This window comes from Salmo trutta, chromosome 4, assembly GCF_901001165.1.
Source record: "Salmo trutta chromosome 4, fSalTru1.1, whole genome shotgun sequence".
NCBI lineage: Eukaryota > Metazoa > Chordata > Actinopteri > Salmoniformes > Salmonidae > Salmo > Salmo trutta.
Genome location: NC_042960.1, coordinates 58,292,910 through 58,309,751, shown reverse-complemented (window position 1 = coordinate 58,309,751; position 16,842 = coordinate 58,292,910). Strand labels below are relative to the sequence as shown.

The 16,842-nt window shown below is 40.1% G+C and overlaps 2 protein-coding genes across 4 annotated transcripts in view; one reads left to right on the top strand and one right to left on the bottom strand.

Annotated features, from left to right (window-relative positions):
- LOC115192717 (cathepsin D) overlaps positions 1 to 13,517 on the bottom strand; it is a 26,350-nt gene extending 12,833 nt beyond the window's left edge. The window contains exons 1-4 of one of the 2 annotated variants that reach the window (XM_029751507.1): positions 13,369 to 13,517; positions 1,370 to 1,520; positions 1,064 to 1,187; positions 34 to 152 (exon numbers count right to left, since the gene is read on the bottom strand). In XM_029751507.1, the coding sequence (XP_029607367.1) occupies positions 34 to 152; positions 1,064 to 1,187; positions 1,370 to 1,483 (357 nt within the window). In that variant the 5' untranslated portion in view covers positions 1,484 to 1,520; positions 13,369 to 13,517. Of the gene's footprint in view, positions 1 to 33; positions 153 to 1,063; positions 1,188 to 1,369; positions 1,521 to 1,838; positions 1,998 to 13,368 lie in introns of those variants that run through there. The other variant, XM_029751505.1, reaches the window with a different exon arrangement.
- Positions 11,457 to 16,842, top strand: LOC115192716 (synaptotagmin-1). Of its 2 annotated transcripts, none has more exons than XM_029751503.1 (9): positions 11,457 to 11,606; positions 13,513 to 13,635; positions 14,077 to 14,246; positions 14,486 to 14,572; positions 14,847 to 15,014; positions 15,168 to 15,335; positions 15,494 to 15,611; positions 15,940 to 16,073; positions 16,281 to 16,842. In XM_029751503.1, the coding sequence occupies exons 2-9, from the start codon at positions 13,527 to 13,529 to the stop codon at positions 16,518 to 16,520; spliced, it is 1,194 nt and encodes a 397-aa protein (XP_029607363.1). In that variant the 5' UTR covers positions 11,457 to 11,606; positions 13,513 to 13,526; the 3' UTR covers positions 16,521 to 16,842. The 2 variants fall into 2 exon arrangements, with proteins under 2 accessions (XP_029607363.1, XP_029607364.1); XM_029751504.1 differs by lacking the exon at positions 11,457 to 11,606 and adding an exon at positions 11,653 to 12,111.

Below are 16,842 nucleotides of genomic sequence, written 5' to 3'. Positions count from 1 at the left end.
CAGCCATTCATTTCTCCTCCTTTCCAAACTTACTGTGCACGTATCCTGGCTGAGATACCCAGTTACACTTCCCAGTCCATAATGCATTGAAAACTTTCTTCCACCCTTGACATATGTGCTGGACTTGGTATCATTGTATTTCCGGTGAATCACTGCAATACAACGCTAAACATACATCATCAGTTTGATATGGTGTTTTCTGAACAAAAAAACAGCTAAGACAGGAAGTCACAATTCTCATGTTTATTCCTAGTATTAACATACATGATCAGCCTTGGGTTTTAACTCTTAACTCTCTCTATCTTTATTTTTAAACCTTATATCCATTTACTTCAAATTTACACTGAGTGTGCAAAACATTAGAAACACCTTCCTATTATTGAGTTGCACCCCCTTTTGCCCTCAGAACAGCCTCAATTCATCAGGGCATGGACTCTACAAGGTGTTGAAAGCGTTCCACAGGGATGCTGGCCCATGTTGACTCCAATGCTTCTCATAGTTATGTCAAGTTGGCTGGATGTCCTTTGGGTGCTGGACCATTCTTGATACACACAGGAAACTGTTGAGCATGAAAAACCCAGCAGCATTGCAGTTCTTGACAAACTCAAACCGATGTGCCTAGCACCTACTACCATGCCCTGTTCAAAGGCACTTAAATATTTTGTCTTGCCCATTCACCCTCTGAATGGCACACATACACAACCTATATCTAAATTGTCTCAAGGCTTAAAAGTCCTTCTTTAGCCTGTCTCCTCCCCTTCATCTGCACTGATTGAAGTGGTTTTAAAATATGACATCAATAAGGGATCATAGTTTTCACCTGGATTCACCTGGTCAGTCTGTCATGGAAAGAGCAGTGTTCTTAATGTTTTGTACACTCAGTGTATATTTCCATACGCCTTTAACTTTCCTATACTCTGACTGTGCTAACATTACATTGCAGTAACATATAATATACATGATAATCCTACAGTAAACATGTTTTGTACTTTAAGTGTATATGCTACAGGGAATAGTCTGAGAAAATGCTACCCATGTGCACAGTGCATGATGAGAGACTTACAGCATGTGATGTCAGCGACGGAGCACTTGGAAGAGGGCACCCAGAGATTGTTGGATCCAGTGTCAAAGGTCACCCTGAACATTTGAGGTGGGGTTCCTAAACTAATCTCTCCATAGAACTGAGCCTGAAGACACAATCACATCAACGATGAAGAAGATATATCAAAACCAATGCATAATGAGTAATGCATAATGGGTGAAGTATGACTTGAGTTACTGTGCATAAGGCCACTTACTGTGCAAATTAAATAAGAATTTTATAGGACTTATACGACTTATAGGACTTATAAGGCGAGCAGACCCTTACATCAACATAGTTCCTCAGAGCCACTTTGCTGGACCCACTGGCGTCATCGTCGTCAAAGTTGTCGGAGTAGGAATCATGGAATAGACGACTGAAATCCCTCTCTGAGTCAGACATAGATTGTCTCAAGGAGTTACACTTTGTGAGGGGTATACTGGATAGCAAAATAAACAAAAAAGGTACACAGGACATAAGGATCTTCTCAGTGCCTCTAGGACCTTTGTCGAGCCTTCACTAAGTATGAACGAAAAAGGTCTCTAGACTAGTAATAATGTTTTAAGCAGTATACTTTTATATAGATCTGCAGCAATCTCTTTTTATCACTACATAATTCATATAGAATTACTGCATAATTTAGGTAATGTGCAGTTGCAAACCACACATTACTAATGCAGTTAATAATGCAGTTAATAATGAAGTTTTATAAATGAACTAAAAATGCTATTAAAAACACATCTTCTGTGTATCATACCGTATGAGTGACTCGGACGTCCACGCACATGCTGCTAACGCACAGAGATATAAAATCTTCATTTTGAGTCTTTCTTGTGGTTGTTGTCAATGCAAATTCTGATGGCTTCTCTACCACTGCTGTGGCGTTGGACAGTAGAGTAAGGATCCATACACTGGATAGCGTCTCTCCTGAGAGAAGTTTATACAAATCATTGTTTGCTTGTTTCTGTGTACTTGTCACTCCTGTCATCCAACACATTACCTACCTGAGGCTAATTCACAGGTTCAAATATTGAAGCTAAGCTAATTCTTATTGATGTAGACTATGCCGGCGGCAGGCAACCTAGCAGTTAAGAGTGTTGGGACATCAACCAAAATGATGCTGGTTCAAATCCCCAAGCCAACTAGGTGAAAAATGTGTCAATGTGCCCTTGAGCAAGGCATTTAACCCTAATTGCTCCATGGTCGCCATCAATAATGGCTGATCCCTCGCTGTGACCTCACTCTCAGAGGGTCTGTCAGGGGGAGTTGGTGTCACGTCCTGACCAGTAAAGGGGTCATTTTGTTATTGTAGTTGGTCAGGACGTGGCAGGGGTGTGTTTGTTTTGTGTGTTTCGGTTTTTGGGGGGGTTATGTTCTATGTTATTGTATTTCTATGTTTGTTCTGGTTCTTCTATTTCTATGTTTAGTTTATTGGGTTGACCTTCAATTGGAGGCAGCTATTCCTCATTGCCTCTAATTGAAGGTCCTATTTAGTAGGGGTGTTTTTCCATGGGTTTTGTGGGTAGTTGTTCCATGTATAGCTGTGTAGCCTTACAGGACTGTTTTTTGTCGTTGTTTGTTATTTTTGTTAAGTGTTCATGTTTATTAAAATAAAAGAAGAAGATGACCACTGCACCCGCTGCGTTTTGGTCCACTTTTTACGACGCACCTGACAGTTGGGATATGCAAAAATCACATTTCCAATTCACGCATACATATAAAACACACTTGTGTGAAACTGGACAAATATAAGCACCCACCTAATTATTATCATGCACCGCTCCACCTGAGGAAGAATATGTGTCATTCAGAATGCATTTTGTGCTTCTGCTCTTGGAGTTTATACAATATTTTTACTTTGTTGTGTAAATTAATATTGAAATATTATGTTAATCTTGATTGTTTAATTTGTACAATCTGTTTAAGCAGTTGCTTCAATGATATACTGAAGGTGGCAGCTGTTGTATGAATGATGAATGATAAACGTGCCAGTGAAATATGTTAAACTGGAGCCAAAAAGCTTGCAAAAAAAAGTTGATCTGAAAATCTAACAGAAAAATATCCAGTATCTTCTCCCCATCGGTCTGCCATCAATCATGACATCGTGGTGACCCCCTCCATGTGATACAGGACGTCGACATTTTTTAACTCTAAACAAACAACAACGCAAACAGTTATTTATCCAAAACGGAGATGTATGGATAAACCACTTCTCCAATATTTTTGGCTCTATAACAAACAATAAAAACATATACACGATCAAATACAAATATTAGAATCAACTATTAAAGACTACCATAACCCACTGGATTCTCCAATTACATTGAATGAACTACAGGACAAAATACAAACCCTCCAACCCAAAAAGGCCTGTGGGGTTGATGGTATCCTAAATGATAAGGTATAAAGACCACAAATTCCAAATGGCTATACTTAAACTCTTTAACATCATCCTCAGCTCTGGCATCTTCTCCAATATTCGGAACCAAAGACTGATCACCCCAATCCACAAAAGTGGAGACAAATTTGACCCCAATAACTACCGGGGGTCAACAGCAACCTTGGGAAAATCATCTGCATTATCATTAACTTCTATGGGCTACGTGGGACGCTAGCATGAAATATCAGGGAGGCAAATTCAAAAACAACAAAATGTCATAATTCGACTTTCTCAAACATACAACTATTTTACACCATTTTAAAAGATACACTTCTCCTTGATGTAACCACATTGTCCGATTTCAAAAAGGCTTTACAGCGAAAGCAAAACATTAGATTATGTTAGGAGAGTACATAGACAAAAATAATCACACAGCCATTTTCCAAGCAAGGACATGTGTCAATAAAACCCAAAACACAGCTAAATGAAGAACTACCCTTTGACGATCTTCATCAGATGACACTCCTAGGACATTATGTTATACAATACATGCATGTTTTGTTCAATCAAGTTCATATTTATATCAAAAACAGCTTTTTACATAAGCATGTGATGTTCAGAACTAGCATAAAACTTCCGAAAACTTCCGGTGAATTTACTAAATTACTCATGATAAACGTTGACAAAATACAAAACAATTATTTTAAGAATTATAGATACAGAACTCCTTTATGCAATCGCTATGTCCGATTTTAAAATAGCTTTTCGGCGAAAGCTATTTTGCAATATTCTGAGTACATAGCTCGGCCATCACGGCTAGCTATTTTGACATCCGCCAACTTCGGGGTCACCTAAACTCAGAATTACTATTAGAAAAATTGGATTACCTTTGCTGTTCTTCGTCAGAATGCACTCCCAGGACTTCTACTTCAACAACAAATGCTGTTTTGGTTCCAAATAATCCATAGTTATATCCAAATACCTCTGTTTTGTTCGTGCGTTCAGGTCACTATCCGAAGGGTAACGCGCGAGCGCATTTCGTGACAAAAAATGTCAAAATATTCCATTACCGTACTTAGAAGCATGTCAAACGCTGTTTAAGATAAATTTTTACACTATTTTTCTCGTAAAATAGCGATAATATTCCAACCGGGCAACGTTGTATTCATTCAAAGAGAGAAAGAAAAACATGGCGAGTTCTCGTGACAGCGCATCTCTAGTCTCACTGTCCCCAGGCTGACCACTTACAAACTCTGCTCCTATACTTTGCCCAGAGACAGCAGACACCCCATTCCACTTCCTGGCAGCTTTAGAGAGCCAATGGAAGCCTTAGAAAGTGTCACGTTACAGCACAGATGCTGTAATTTCGATAGAGATGTAACAGAAGGACAACAAATTGTCAGACAGGGCACTTCCTGCATGGAATCTTCTCAGGTTTTGGCCTGCCATATGAGTTATGTTATACTCACAGACACCATTCAAACAGTTTTAGAAACTTTAGAGTGTTTTCCATCCAAATCTACTAATTATATGCATATTCTAGTTTCTGGGCAGGAGTAGTAACCAGATTAAATCAGGTATGTTTTTTATCCGGCCGTGAAAATACTGCCCCCTATCCCAAAGAAGTTAAGGCGGTTTTGGAGAAGTGTCTTCTTCCTTGCTGAGCGGTCTTTCGGGTTATGTCGAAATAGGACTCGTTTTACTGTGGCTATAGATACTTTTGTACCTGTTTTCCAGCATCTTCACAAGGTCCTTTGCCGTTGTTCTGGGATTGATTTGCACTTTTCGCACCAAAGTACGTTCATCTCTAGGAGACAGAACACGTCTCCTTCCTGAGCGGTATGATGGCTTCGTGGTCCCATGGTGTTTATACTTGCGTACTATTGTTTGTACAGATGAACGTGGTACCTTCAGGTGTTTGGAAATTGCTCCCAAGGATGAACCAGACTTGTGGAGGTCTTCAATTTATTTTCTGAAGTCTTGGCTGATTTATTTTGATTTTCCCATGATGTCAAGCAAAGAGGCACTGAGTTTCAAGGCAGGCCTTGAAATACATCTGCAGGTACACCTCCAATTGACTCAAATTATGTAAATGAGCCTATCAGAAGCTTCTAAAACCATGACATCACTTTCTGGAATTTTCCAAGCTGTTTAAAGGCACAGTCAACTTAGAGTACGTAAACTTCTGACCCACTGGAATTGTGATACAGTGAATTATAAGTGAAATAATCTGTCTGTAAACAACTGTTGGAAAAATGACTTGTGTCATGCACAAAGTAGATGTCCTAACCAAAGAAATTTGTGGAGAGGTTGAAAAACGAGTTTTAATGACTCCAACCTCATTGTATGTAAACTTCTGACTTCAACTGTATATGCTCTCTTGGGTAAATAAATGTCACAAACTCCAGTAGGCTAATCTTTCTGAGTGTGAACTGTATTACTGTGGGCCTAGTGTATTGTTTTATATTGTATTATATGGACTGGAATTACGCTCCTCGTTCAAACCATGAGCAAGTCGGGAGAGAACATGCAATTCTGGTGCAGCACATGCGAATTTGATTTAAATTTCGAATTATAATAGGGCCTATTTCTATAATTAGTAGGCGTAGTAATATATATATATATCTTTTACAATATTTCCCCTAATATTATAGCCTACGTCCTCTTTCTCTCTCTATTGTTGCTTCATTCGTTCCTCGCTTTCAACAGTTCAATTAAATACGTTTCGTTATCCTTATCTTCATAATTCTAACGACATGCTTGCATAATATAAGACTAGAATTAGATGCAGACAGCTTCCACTTCTCTTCACGAAGATTGAATGGTTATGGGTCTGAATAAATAAATGCTATAGCCTACGGGCCATCGCGCGTTCACCCTTCTTTCAAACTACCCGTGAGATCTATTGGCTGCTGTATTTAACATTCAGCAAACAAGAGCTTGCATCCCTCTTTGAATAGTCTATTGGTATAAGAAATGCACACAAAAAATGACCAGCAAGCTATTCTAGTCTAGCTTATCTTGCATGGGACTCAAAGAGCTAAGGAGCTTTTTTTAAAAGGAGAGAGGTCAGCGGAGCACAGGTGGTGTGCGTATTGCGCAAGATATAGAGGCTACAAATTAGAAGCTTATTATGCATAGCCCATCATTCATTACCTAAATATAAGGCTAATACGGCATTGAATGTATTTCCTGAAAGAGGTAGGCTAGGACATCTATATACAGTATATGCCAATATCCATCTTAACGGGATAATGTATTTTGGATGATTGACCATTATTGGAGAAACACCAGTACACATACATACAATAAGTATAAAAAAACAGACTGTCACGCCTGCTCCCTCTCTGGCGCTCGAGGGCTGCCCTTCATCATGCACACCTGTCACCATCATTACGCGCAGGAAAGCTCATTGGACTCACCTGGACTCCTTCCCTTTGTTTATTGCCCCGTCTATAACTGTCTGCTCCCACGTTTGTTCCCCGTGTCTGCATTAATGTTGATATGTGTTTACTTCCATGTCCGTCGCCATTAAATGTTCCCTCCATGTACCTGCTACCTGTCTCTACCAGCGTCGACCCTTACACAGACAATGATAACATGTGCTAAGGGGTACAACAAATTACAGATTATACAAAGAATTTAAATGATACACACATATTGATTGTTTTAACAGCTTTCTTATTAAAATATTGTAGAATGGTCCTAATGTACTGCTCAATTAGTGAATTTACCCCTATTAGATGTATGAGGACAAATTGTTTTTCTTTAACCTTATTATAGCTAAGGAAACCGACCAGCACTTTCTCCCATAATAAACAAAAGTCATCAACAATATTAACAATTATAAAACTATAATTATCTTGCCATAATTTCTTTACATGTAGACAATGCCAAAATAAATGCAAAACTGTTTCTGGATGCTCAACACAAAAAGTATTGTTAATGTTAATGTCTTTTTTGAATTTCTTCAGGTAATGATTTGCACGATAATACTTATGGATCATTCTGAAAGAGACCTCTTTGACAAAGCAGGTATTTGTTTGGTAATAACCATACTTTTTTCCAACAGATATTATCAAATCAAAATCAAATCAAACTTTATTTGCCACATGCGCCAAATACAAGTGTAGACTTTACAGTGATATGCTTACTTACGTGTTCTCAACCAACAGTACAGTTCAAGAAGAAGAAATATTTGCCAAGTAGGCTAAAATAAAAAGTAATAATAAAAAGTAACACAATAAGAATAACAATAACGAGGCTATATACAGGGGGCACTGGTACCGAGTCAGTGTGCAGTCTCTGACAATTTTCTGGGCTTTCCTCTGACACCGCCTGTTATATAGGTCCTGGATGGCAGGAAGCTTGGCCCCAGTGATGTACTGGGCCGTTCGCACTACCCTCTGTAGTGCCTTACGGTCAGATGCCGAGCAGTTGCCATACCAGGCGGTGATGCAACCGGTCAGGATGCTCTCGATGGTGCCGCTGTAGAACCTTTTGAGACCCATGCCAAATCTTTTCAGTCTCCTGAGGGGGAAAAGGTTTTGTCGTGCCCTCTTCACGACTGTCTTGGTGTGTTTAGACCATGATAGTTCGTTGGTGATGTGGACACCAAGGAGCTTGAAACTCTCGACCCGCTCCACTACAGCCCCGTCAATGTTAATGGGGGCCTGTTCGGCCCGCCTTTTCCTGTAGTCCACAATCAGCTCCTTTGTCTTGCTCACATTGAGGAAGAGGTTGTTGTCCTGGCACCACACTACCAGTTCTCTGACCTCCTCCCTATAGGCCGTCTCATCATTGTCGGTGATCAGGCCTACCACTGTTGTGTCGTCAGCAAACTTAATGATGGTGTTGGAGTCGTGTTTGGCCACGCAGTCGTGGGTGAACAGGGAATACAGGAGGGGACTAAGTACACACCCCTGAGGGGTCCCAGTGTTAAGGATCAGTTGTTGCCTACTCTTACCACCTGGGGGCGGCCCGTCAGAAGGTCCAAGATCCAGTTGTAGAGGGAGGTGTTTAGTCCCAGAGTTCTTAGCTTACTGATGAGCTTTGTGGGCACTATGGTGTTGAACGCTGAGCTGTAGTCAATGAACAGCATTCTCACATAGGTGTTCCTTTTGAACAGGTGAGAAAGGGCAGTGTGGAGTGCGATTGAGATTGCGTCATCTGTGGATCTGTTGGTGCGGTATGCGAATTGTAGTAGGTCTAGGGTGTCTGGGAGGATGCTGTTGATATGATCCATGACCAGCCTACCAAAGCACTTCATGGCTACCGACATGAGTGCCGCGGGGCGGTAATCATTTAGGCAGGTTACCTTTGCTTCCTTGGGCACAGGGACAATGGTGGTCTGCTTGAAACATGTAGGTATTACAGACTCGGTCAGGGAGAGGTTGAAAATGTCAGTGAAGACACTTGACAGTTGGTCCGCATATGCTTTGAGTACCCATCCTGGTAATCCATCTGGCCCAGCGGCTTTGTGAATGTTGACCTGTTTAAAGGTTTTGTTCACATCGGCTACCGAGAGCGTTATCACACAGTCATCCAGAGCAGCTGGTGCTCTTGTGCATGCTTCAGTGTTGCTTGCCTCGAAGTGATCATAAAAGGCATTAAGCTTGTCTGGTAGGCTCGTGTCACTGGGCAGCTCATGGCTGGGTTTCCCTTTGCAGTCTGTAATAGTTTTCAAGCCCTGCCACATCCGACGAGTGTCAGAGCCGGTGTAGTAGGATTCAATCTTAATCCTGTATTGACGCTTTGCTTGTTTGATGGTTCGTCTGAGGGCATAGCGGGATTTCTTATAAGTGTCCAGATTAGTCTCCCGCTCCTTGAAAGTGGCAGCTCTAGCTTTTAGCTCGATGCGGATGTTGCCTGTAATCCATGGCTTCTGGTTGGGATATGTTCGTACAGTCACTGTGGGGATGACGTCATCGATGCACTTATTGATGAAGCCGATGACTGACGTGATGTTTTCCTCAATGCCATTGGATAAATCCTGGAACATATTCCAGTCTGTGCTAGCAAAACAGTCCTGTAGTGTAGCATTATAGACAAATGTATTCCAGTAAATTGTGACATAAGGAATAGATACAATATCCCTTTGAAATAAAGCACTATGGATATGTTGTTCTGAGGGAGCAAGGAGAAACACACGTTTCCTATTGGAGAGTCAACTGGATTAAGCGAGGGCAGCTCAAGGTGAGGTCTGGTTACAACTCTAAACAACATGATGGAATAGCATCAAAGACTATGGCGAACTCTCAACAGTAGGTGTAACAGGGATATTGTAACGAGATAAAAATTCCTCATAATTGAGTAACAATCCTTCTTCATTAAAAAGTTGACTCACCAGTAGGATATGATTATTAAACCAGTTCTTAAAAAATGAAGACTTGATTCTATACAAAATATCTTTATTGTTCCAAATGAAATATCTATGTGAGGAAAAATTATGTTCATATATTAATGACCACATTAAGAATACTTGTCTATGAAAAGCAGATACTTTTGTAGGAATCTTATCAATGTTATAGTTACAAAATAACATACATTTGAAGCCACCAAAACGGAAGAAGATATAATGAGGGATGAAATTCCAACTTGAAGTTGGATTCTTTAAGAAATGTTTAGCCCAATGTATCTTAAAAGTCTTATTCAATGTAGAAAAATCCCCCCAAAAATTGAGACCACTATTTCCATGTGTTCATAACGACATATTTCCTAATATTATGTGTACGATTTTTCCAGATGAAATTGAAAGTCTGGTCAACGAGAATCCAGATTTAGGCATCACATATAATTTAACAGTTTCGTTTCACGTCATGCTGTTCATATGAATAATTTATGATAATTTACCGGTTTCTCGCAGTTATTTATATTGGGAAAAGGGAGTGGTTTTGGGCGATAAATCTCGGTAACTGGGTTCCTGCCCTTCAACCCTAATCGGGATTGCACACCATTGAAACCATCCATCTTGATAATACGGAAGAGAGTGAAAAAAAAAAAAAAACCAAACAATCTCATACTCCAAGTTTTTTTTATGTAAACAAAAGTAAAATGTCAATAGACTCACGAATAGGCATTTGTGCACAATGGTCTTTTTGAATAGGCTATAATGACAAACTTCAACATGTGAGGAACAAATTATGCAGAATAAGGAATCATTTGGAACGGTGCTTGGATCGCCTTTATATACTGTATATCCCACATCAGATTGCCATACCTTGTTTGCCGTGCTACAGTGTTTTTCCGTACTGAGAGAAAAAGATACTGAACCAATACTGCCATCTGCTGCACAGGAGTAGTAGGACAAGCAAAACTACACAAGTTATCCCCTAAAAACGAATATTATTATAATCAAGGTCATATTTGTACTCCAAAATGAATATTAAGAAAAACTACAGCTAAACCTTATTGATAAGAGTCCTAATATTTGATTGGATTTGTTATGGAAACCATATAGCCTCAGCGGAAGCTCAGATTATTATTAGCAACTATTTAAATATGTATTTTTATAAATGCATGACAACTTTCAACATGAATATAAGTCAGAGAGCTCCATCTATAGAGCACATGTAGATTGAATCTGATTGGAGATAAATATCAATAGTTATTTGCTCAATAAACAGACGATGGAGGGGTTGACTATTGACTCATGGAGGGACCGATGTTACTTTGTTGTAACTGAACCGGTTTAGTCTAGGCAACTTCCTATGTCAATGCAAATGTTTGTGTTTTTAACCTTGGTTTCATTTCAAGATGGAATATGATACCTTACTGTAGTATTGGTTCATCCCATGTTTATACAACATATCCAGACTACTGTTCTACTGTTCTACTGTTCTCTTCTCTAATCCTGAGGTGGAACCAAACATTCCAATGCTGTACGTGTTCCCTGACACGCACACACGCGCACATGCGCACGCGCACGCACGCACGCACGCACACACACACACACACACACACGGTGGTGTCACTGTGTGTACATGAGGCGTGATAGTGTGTTGAGGAAATACATTAAAGCTCCCTATCATTTACAAGTTGTAACAAAATGGAGGGAAGGGATGATTGGGATCAAGAAGTAGACTAGACACATCATTGGATTTCACATTTCTGGAAACAAACGTGTCAATTATCATTGGAGAAAAGGTGAGTAAATCAATTTACCAGTGTGATATTTACACATTTAGAAGTAACCCACTCAATCACCATTACAGAAAGATTTTTGTAACCAGAATACACAGTTTATTGAGCTGTTTAATACTAGTAAAAATCATCGGTAACATAATTTACTCAAACATTTTATTGTAAATGAAAGTGTGATACTGCAGGACAATATTGAAGGCTACGCCCTAACTGAGATTACCTTTCTTTGCTTAGCAATGAACTATGTGAAATGCATGTATTGGTCTAGCAGAAGAATAGCTATTTATCTTCCACATGAGACCACTTCTTGATCAAACACTTTATTCAAAATGTTTATGGGCCAATCCCGCCACTTTCAGGCTTTCCGGGCCAAGTGACTTCCTTCCCCTCATTTGTTATAATCCTGTAACTCCCTTTTGCTGGAGAACTGCATGGGTGAATGATAAAGTAATACAGTCTTCAAGTAGGCTACAGTAATAAGGATACAAACTACGCTGGTACTGAAACAGTGAGTACTATAGTTTTTACATATACGTTTCCCTATATTGTAAGTAGAACCTGATTCTCTCAGAATATAGGTATCTATTAATAAAAAAATGTTTTGGCTGTTGGCTTTGTTCATGTGAACAAAGACTCAAGCTCTTGTGATACAAGCTCTTGAGGTACTCTGTTTTTTAATTACCTTTGTTCTAACGCTCAAATACTGTGTCTTTGAACTAGCAGCTACTGTATAAAACACCTTGTATTGGGTTTTAGGGACAATGTCTAATGGGTGTGAATTTCTTTGTATTGACCGTTCCTTACTTTTGACACATTCCAATTGGAAAGCACCTGTATGAATGTATTTACGTCATGTAAAGTAAAGAAAAGTAATCCGCCGTGCTGTGGTCATTTAGAAAGTGATGTTATCAGAGAGTGCAGCACACCCTGCTTTAATTTGCCTGTGTGGAGCTGTCATCACTCAACCATGCAGTTGTTTAACAATGGTGGTGGCTAAGTATCCACTCTCCTCTGTCATTGCAACCAAGTTTTTGCAAGCAGAGGCACAATATTTTGTGTGTAAGAAAGAATGGGTGTTGGCTACAACTTGAATTTAAACCAGTGGTGTAAAGTACTTAAGTAAAAATACTTTCAAGTACTACTTAAGTTGTTCTTTAGGTATCTGTACTTTACTATAAAAAATATTGACAAGTTTTACTTTTCCTCCACTACATTCCTGAAGTAAATAATGTACTTTTTACTCCTTACATTTTCTCTGACATCCAAAAGTACTCGTTACATTTTTAATGCTTAGCAGGACATAAAATGGTCCAATTCACACACTTTTTAAGAGAACATCCCTGGTCATCCCTGCTGCCTCTGATCTGGCGGACTCACTAAACACAAATGCTTAATTTGTAAATTATGTCTGAGTGTTGGAGTGTGCCCCTGGCTATCCGTAAATAAATAAAAAACAAGAAAATCATTTAATCTGGTTTGATTAATATAAAGAATGTGAAATGATTTATACTTTTAATATACTTAAGTATATTTAAAACCAAATACTTTTAGACTTTTACTCAAGTAGTATTTTGCTAGGTGACTTTCACTTTTACTTGAGTAATTTTCTATTAAGGTATCTTTACTTTTACTCAAGTATGACAATTTGGTACTTTTTCCACCACTGGTTTAAATTTCAACATCAAAGCTATGATCTCCAAACAATTATCTGTAAACCTAACAAAAATGGTTTAAGGCAAAGAAAATGATTAGTGCTTTATCTTACCAGAGGAGACTGCTGAGGAGCAACAGTACAGTAACTGTGTTAAAGTAGAAGTTGGTGTCAATAAACACAGTAGCAACCTGAGCTATGAACTAACCAAATTGCTTTTCCTCATTGTCTGTGTTTGCTGTTTGCGCTCGATTCTAGGTCACAGCTACACCATGTTTCCTACAACCACATTAGCTAAGGGCACCGTAACCCCTAACACTACAGCCAGCCACACCACCGCCGCTCCCGGGTTTATAGACCAACTACTGAACAAGATTCCCTGTGAGTAACCCCCTAAATCCCCCCGCCTCTCGCTCTACCCCCCCCCTCCTCTGACCCCCCCATGGCAGGGGAGAGCTGCCTGCCTTGGCACCTGTCTCCATGTGTCATATCTAATTCCACTCCCAACACACATTTCTTAGCTCTCCATTTTCACTTATTATACAAGTTTATATCTCCTGAATCTTGCTGGCTGTGCTCTTGCTGCATACTTCAGATGTGTGTCATAGTGAGACAAGTTGACTACACTGACTCTCTCAAGACTCGGCAGCTAGGGGCTGCTGCACTCACATTAATACAAGGCAAATGTATTTTTGAATAGCTCTCCATTTCTCCTTGTTACAAGTTCCTCTCTCCTTAATCCTGCTGGCTGTGCTCTTGTCTCATGCTTCAGATGTGTGTCACAATGAGACAAACGGCTGTCTTTTTTTTTGTCTTACTCAGTGCCAAGATGGGCCATTTACGCCATCTTTGCTGTCATTGTCTTGATGTTTTTGGTGTGTATTATCTGCATCTGTGCGAAATGCTGCTGCAAGAGCAAGAAAAAGACAAAAAAGAAGCCGGACAATCAAATCAATCTACAAGCGGTGAATGGTTCCTCGACTACATCACTAGTAAGTACTGGGAGTAGTAGTCGTCGTAGCTAGATCTTGGTGGAATAGCGCAGAGCGTCTGCTCCATTCTATCCATTTATTTTTGTTTAGACTGGTCGCCGTTGTGAAGAAGGAGTGAGGTAGAGGTGCAGCTTTAGCTCCTTATGTCTGTTAGGATGGGCCGCTGATTGAAGGATTGGTTGGCTGGCCGATGAATGTGATTGGCTGGTTCAAGCTATGACAGTGTTCTTGATGGGCAGGTCCAACATGGCTCGGATGATGCAGGCTACGGCTCAGCTAAAAACCGGGGAAGACTGCTCTATTCTCTGGAATACAAGGCACAAGAGGTTAGAATTAACTTAATTAGTCTTTTGAACTTGTAACTTGATCAAAATACTGTAGCCACCACAAGCCATACAACCAGAGGTCTCCTTTGATCACAGATTAAACAAGACATTAATTATCACACATATAAAGAGAAATGTCTGCTTTTTCAAAATATCACTGAAGTAGAATTCAGTGTGTATTTATTTTTCTACCATACAGTGATATAGCGTTTTCCTGGCACCCTTATCTTCCCCTACTATCTTTGACTATCCTGCCATCTCTCATACCCTGCAGCTGACAGTGGGGCTCAAAGAGGCTGCAGCTCTGACAGCCATGGACCGGAGTGGCACTTCTGACCCATATGTTAAAGTCTACATCACTCCCAACAAGTCAAAGACATTCGAGACTAAGGTCTACAGGAAAACCCTCAACCCTGTGTTCAATGAACACTTCACATTTAAGGTATTTGAGGGGTAATATACACATGTTATTATAGCAGTATTACCAGACAGTATACCAATTTGAGAGGTTTTTAAACTGTTTCACATACTATACACAGTGTGAGTCTGTGTTTCTGCACCACTCTTGATTCGTGCCTGACTATCTTGTGTCCAGATTGACAAGGCTGAGCTCAATGAGTCCACCATAGTCATGAAAGTGTTCGACTTCGATAGATTCTCCAAACACGAAATCATCGGAGAACTGAGGCTTCAGCTCGGAATCATCGACTGGAACCATGTGATCGAAGAGTGGGAAGACCTGACAGAACCCTCCAAGTTTGAGGTCAGGAGATTTACTTGATTTCTGGAACCAAATAGTGCAGGTCAAAAGTTTTTTTTCAAACAGCATTTGAATATCACAAAGTTCTCAAATCTAGGCATAGGCCTACTTTGCCTTGACATCTATAGGCCCACATACTGAATTTCCACATGTGATTACAGGATGAAATTCTGGGGGAGATCTGCTTCTCGTTGCGCTACGTCCCCACCACTAACAAGCTGACTGTTGTCATCCTGGAAGCCAAGAACTTAAAGAGTATGGACAAAGGGGGCTCATCAGGTAGGTGGAAGCCTGGCTCTCTGAGAGGAAGACTGAGCGGTTGTTTTGCTGAAGAGGCTAGTTATGATTAGCCTGGAATCCAGACCTGTTTTGTGCTGACATTCCACTCCTTGTTCTCAGTCAGTGTCATGCGACAAACATGTAACATGGAGAAACAAAGAGTGGAATGTTACCACAAAACAGGTCTGGATTCCAGCCTAAGTTATTCATTAAACAAATAATATTCCGTTATTATTGAGGCCAGTTTCGATTATCACAAATAATACTGTATTATTTGTGAGGCAGTGGACGCTCAAACTACTCTTTACTGTATTCATGTACACTGTAGATCCCTATGTAAAAGTGCAGCTAGCTCTGGACAAGAAGAAGTGGAAGAGAAAGAAGACGTCTGTTAAAAAGTCCACACTGAATCCCTACTTCAACGAATCCTTTACGTTTGATGTGTCGTTTGAACAAATTCAAGTAAGTATGATCTTATCTCAGAATGTGGCTAAGATGAGGCCAGTTACAAGCTCAACAGCCTGCATGCTATGGAGGTCCAGAAAAGAGGCCATCTCTTTACATTATAATGTTATTTTGTTGGCAAAATCATTTAAACAAAAAGATTATGGGACATTCTCTTTAGAAGCACAGTTTGCAGTGACTGTTCTCTGCTGTTGCTCCCTCCAGAGGGTTCACCTGATGATTTCCGTGTGGGACCATGACAAGTTGACCAGGAACGACGCCATAGGGAAGATTTTCCTGGGTTGTGATGCTGCAGGGAACCAGCTGAGGCACTGGGCAGACATGCTGTCCAATCCCCGTAGGCCTGTGGCTCAGTGGCACAACCTGCTTTCCAACGAACAAGTGGACTCCACCCTCGACCTCAAACACACAGTTAGGATCCCCTTCATCAATAAGAACTTTTGAGAAATCTTAGACTCGCTTGCCAGACTCATGGCACTCAAGTGGCTGTGGGAAGAGGTTAGAGGAAATCCTCCTCCATGGCCCAACTTAACCAGATTCCTCCTTCTACTTCACTAAGCTAATAGCAGCTTGGAGGCCCTAGCACTTTTAAACGCTGCAAAATACAGTGCCTTCAGAAAGTATTCACATCCCTTGACTTTTCAACATTTTGTTGTGTTACAGCCTGAATTTAAAATTGATTATATTGAGATTTTTATGTCACTGTCCTACACACAATACCCTATAATTTCAAAGTGGAATTATGTTTTTAGAAATATTTACAAAA

Bases quoted from the DNA above. Each gene is read 5' to 3' on its own strand.
- LOC115192716 (XM_029751503.1), top strand. From the start codon at position 13,527: ATGTTTCCTACAACCACATTAGCTAAGGGCACCGTAACCCCTAACACT. The intron at 14,573-14,846 runs GTTAGAATTAAC...CATACCCTGCAG, and splicing joins TGGAATACAAGGCACAAGAG to CTGACAGTGGGGCTCAAAGA. The intron at 15,612-15,939 runs GTAGGTGGAAGC...TGTACACTGTAG, and splicing joins GGACAAAGGGGGCTCATCAG to ATCCCTATGTAAAAGTGCAG.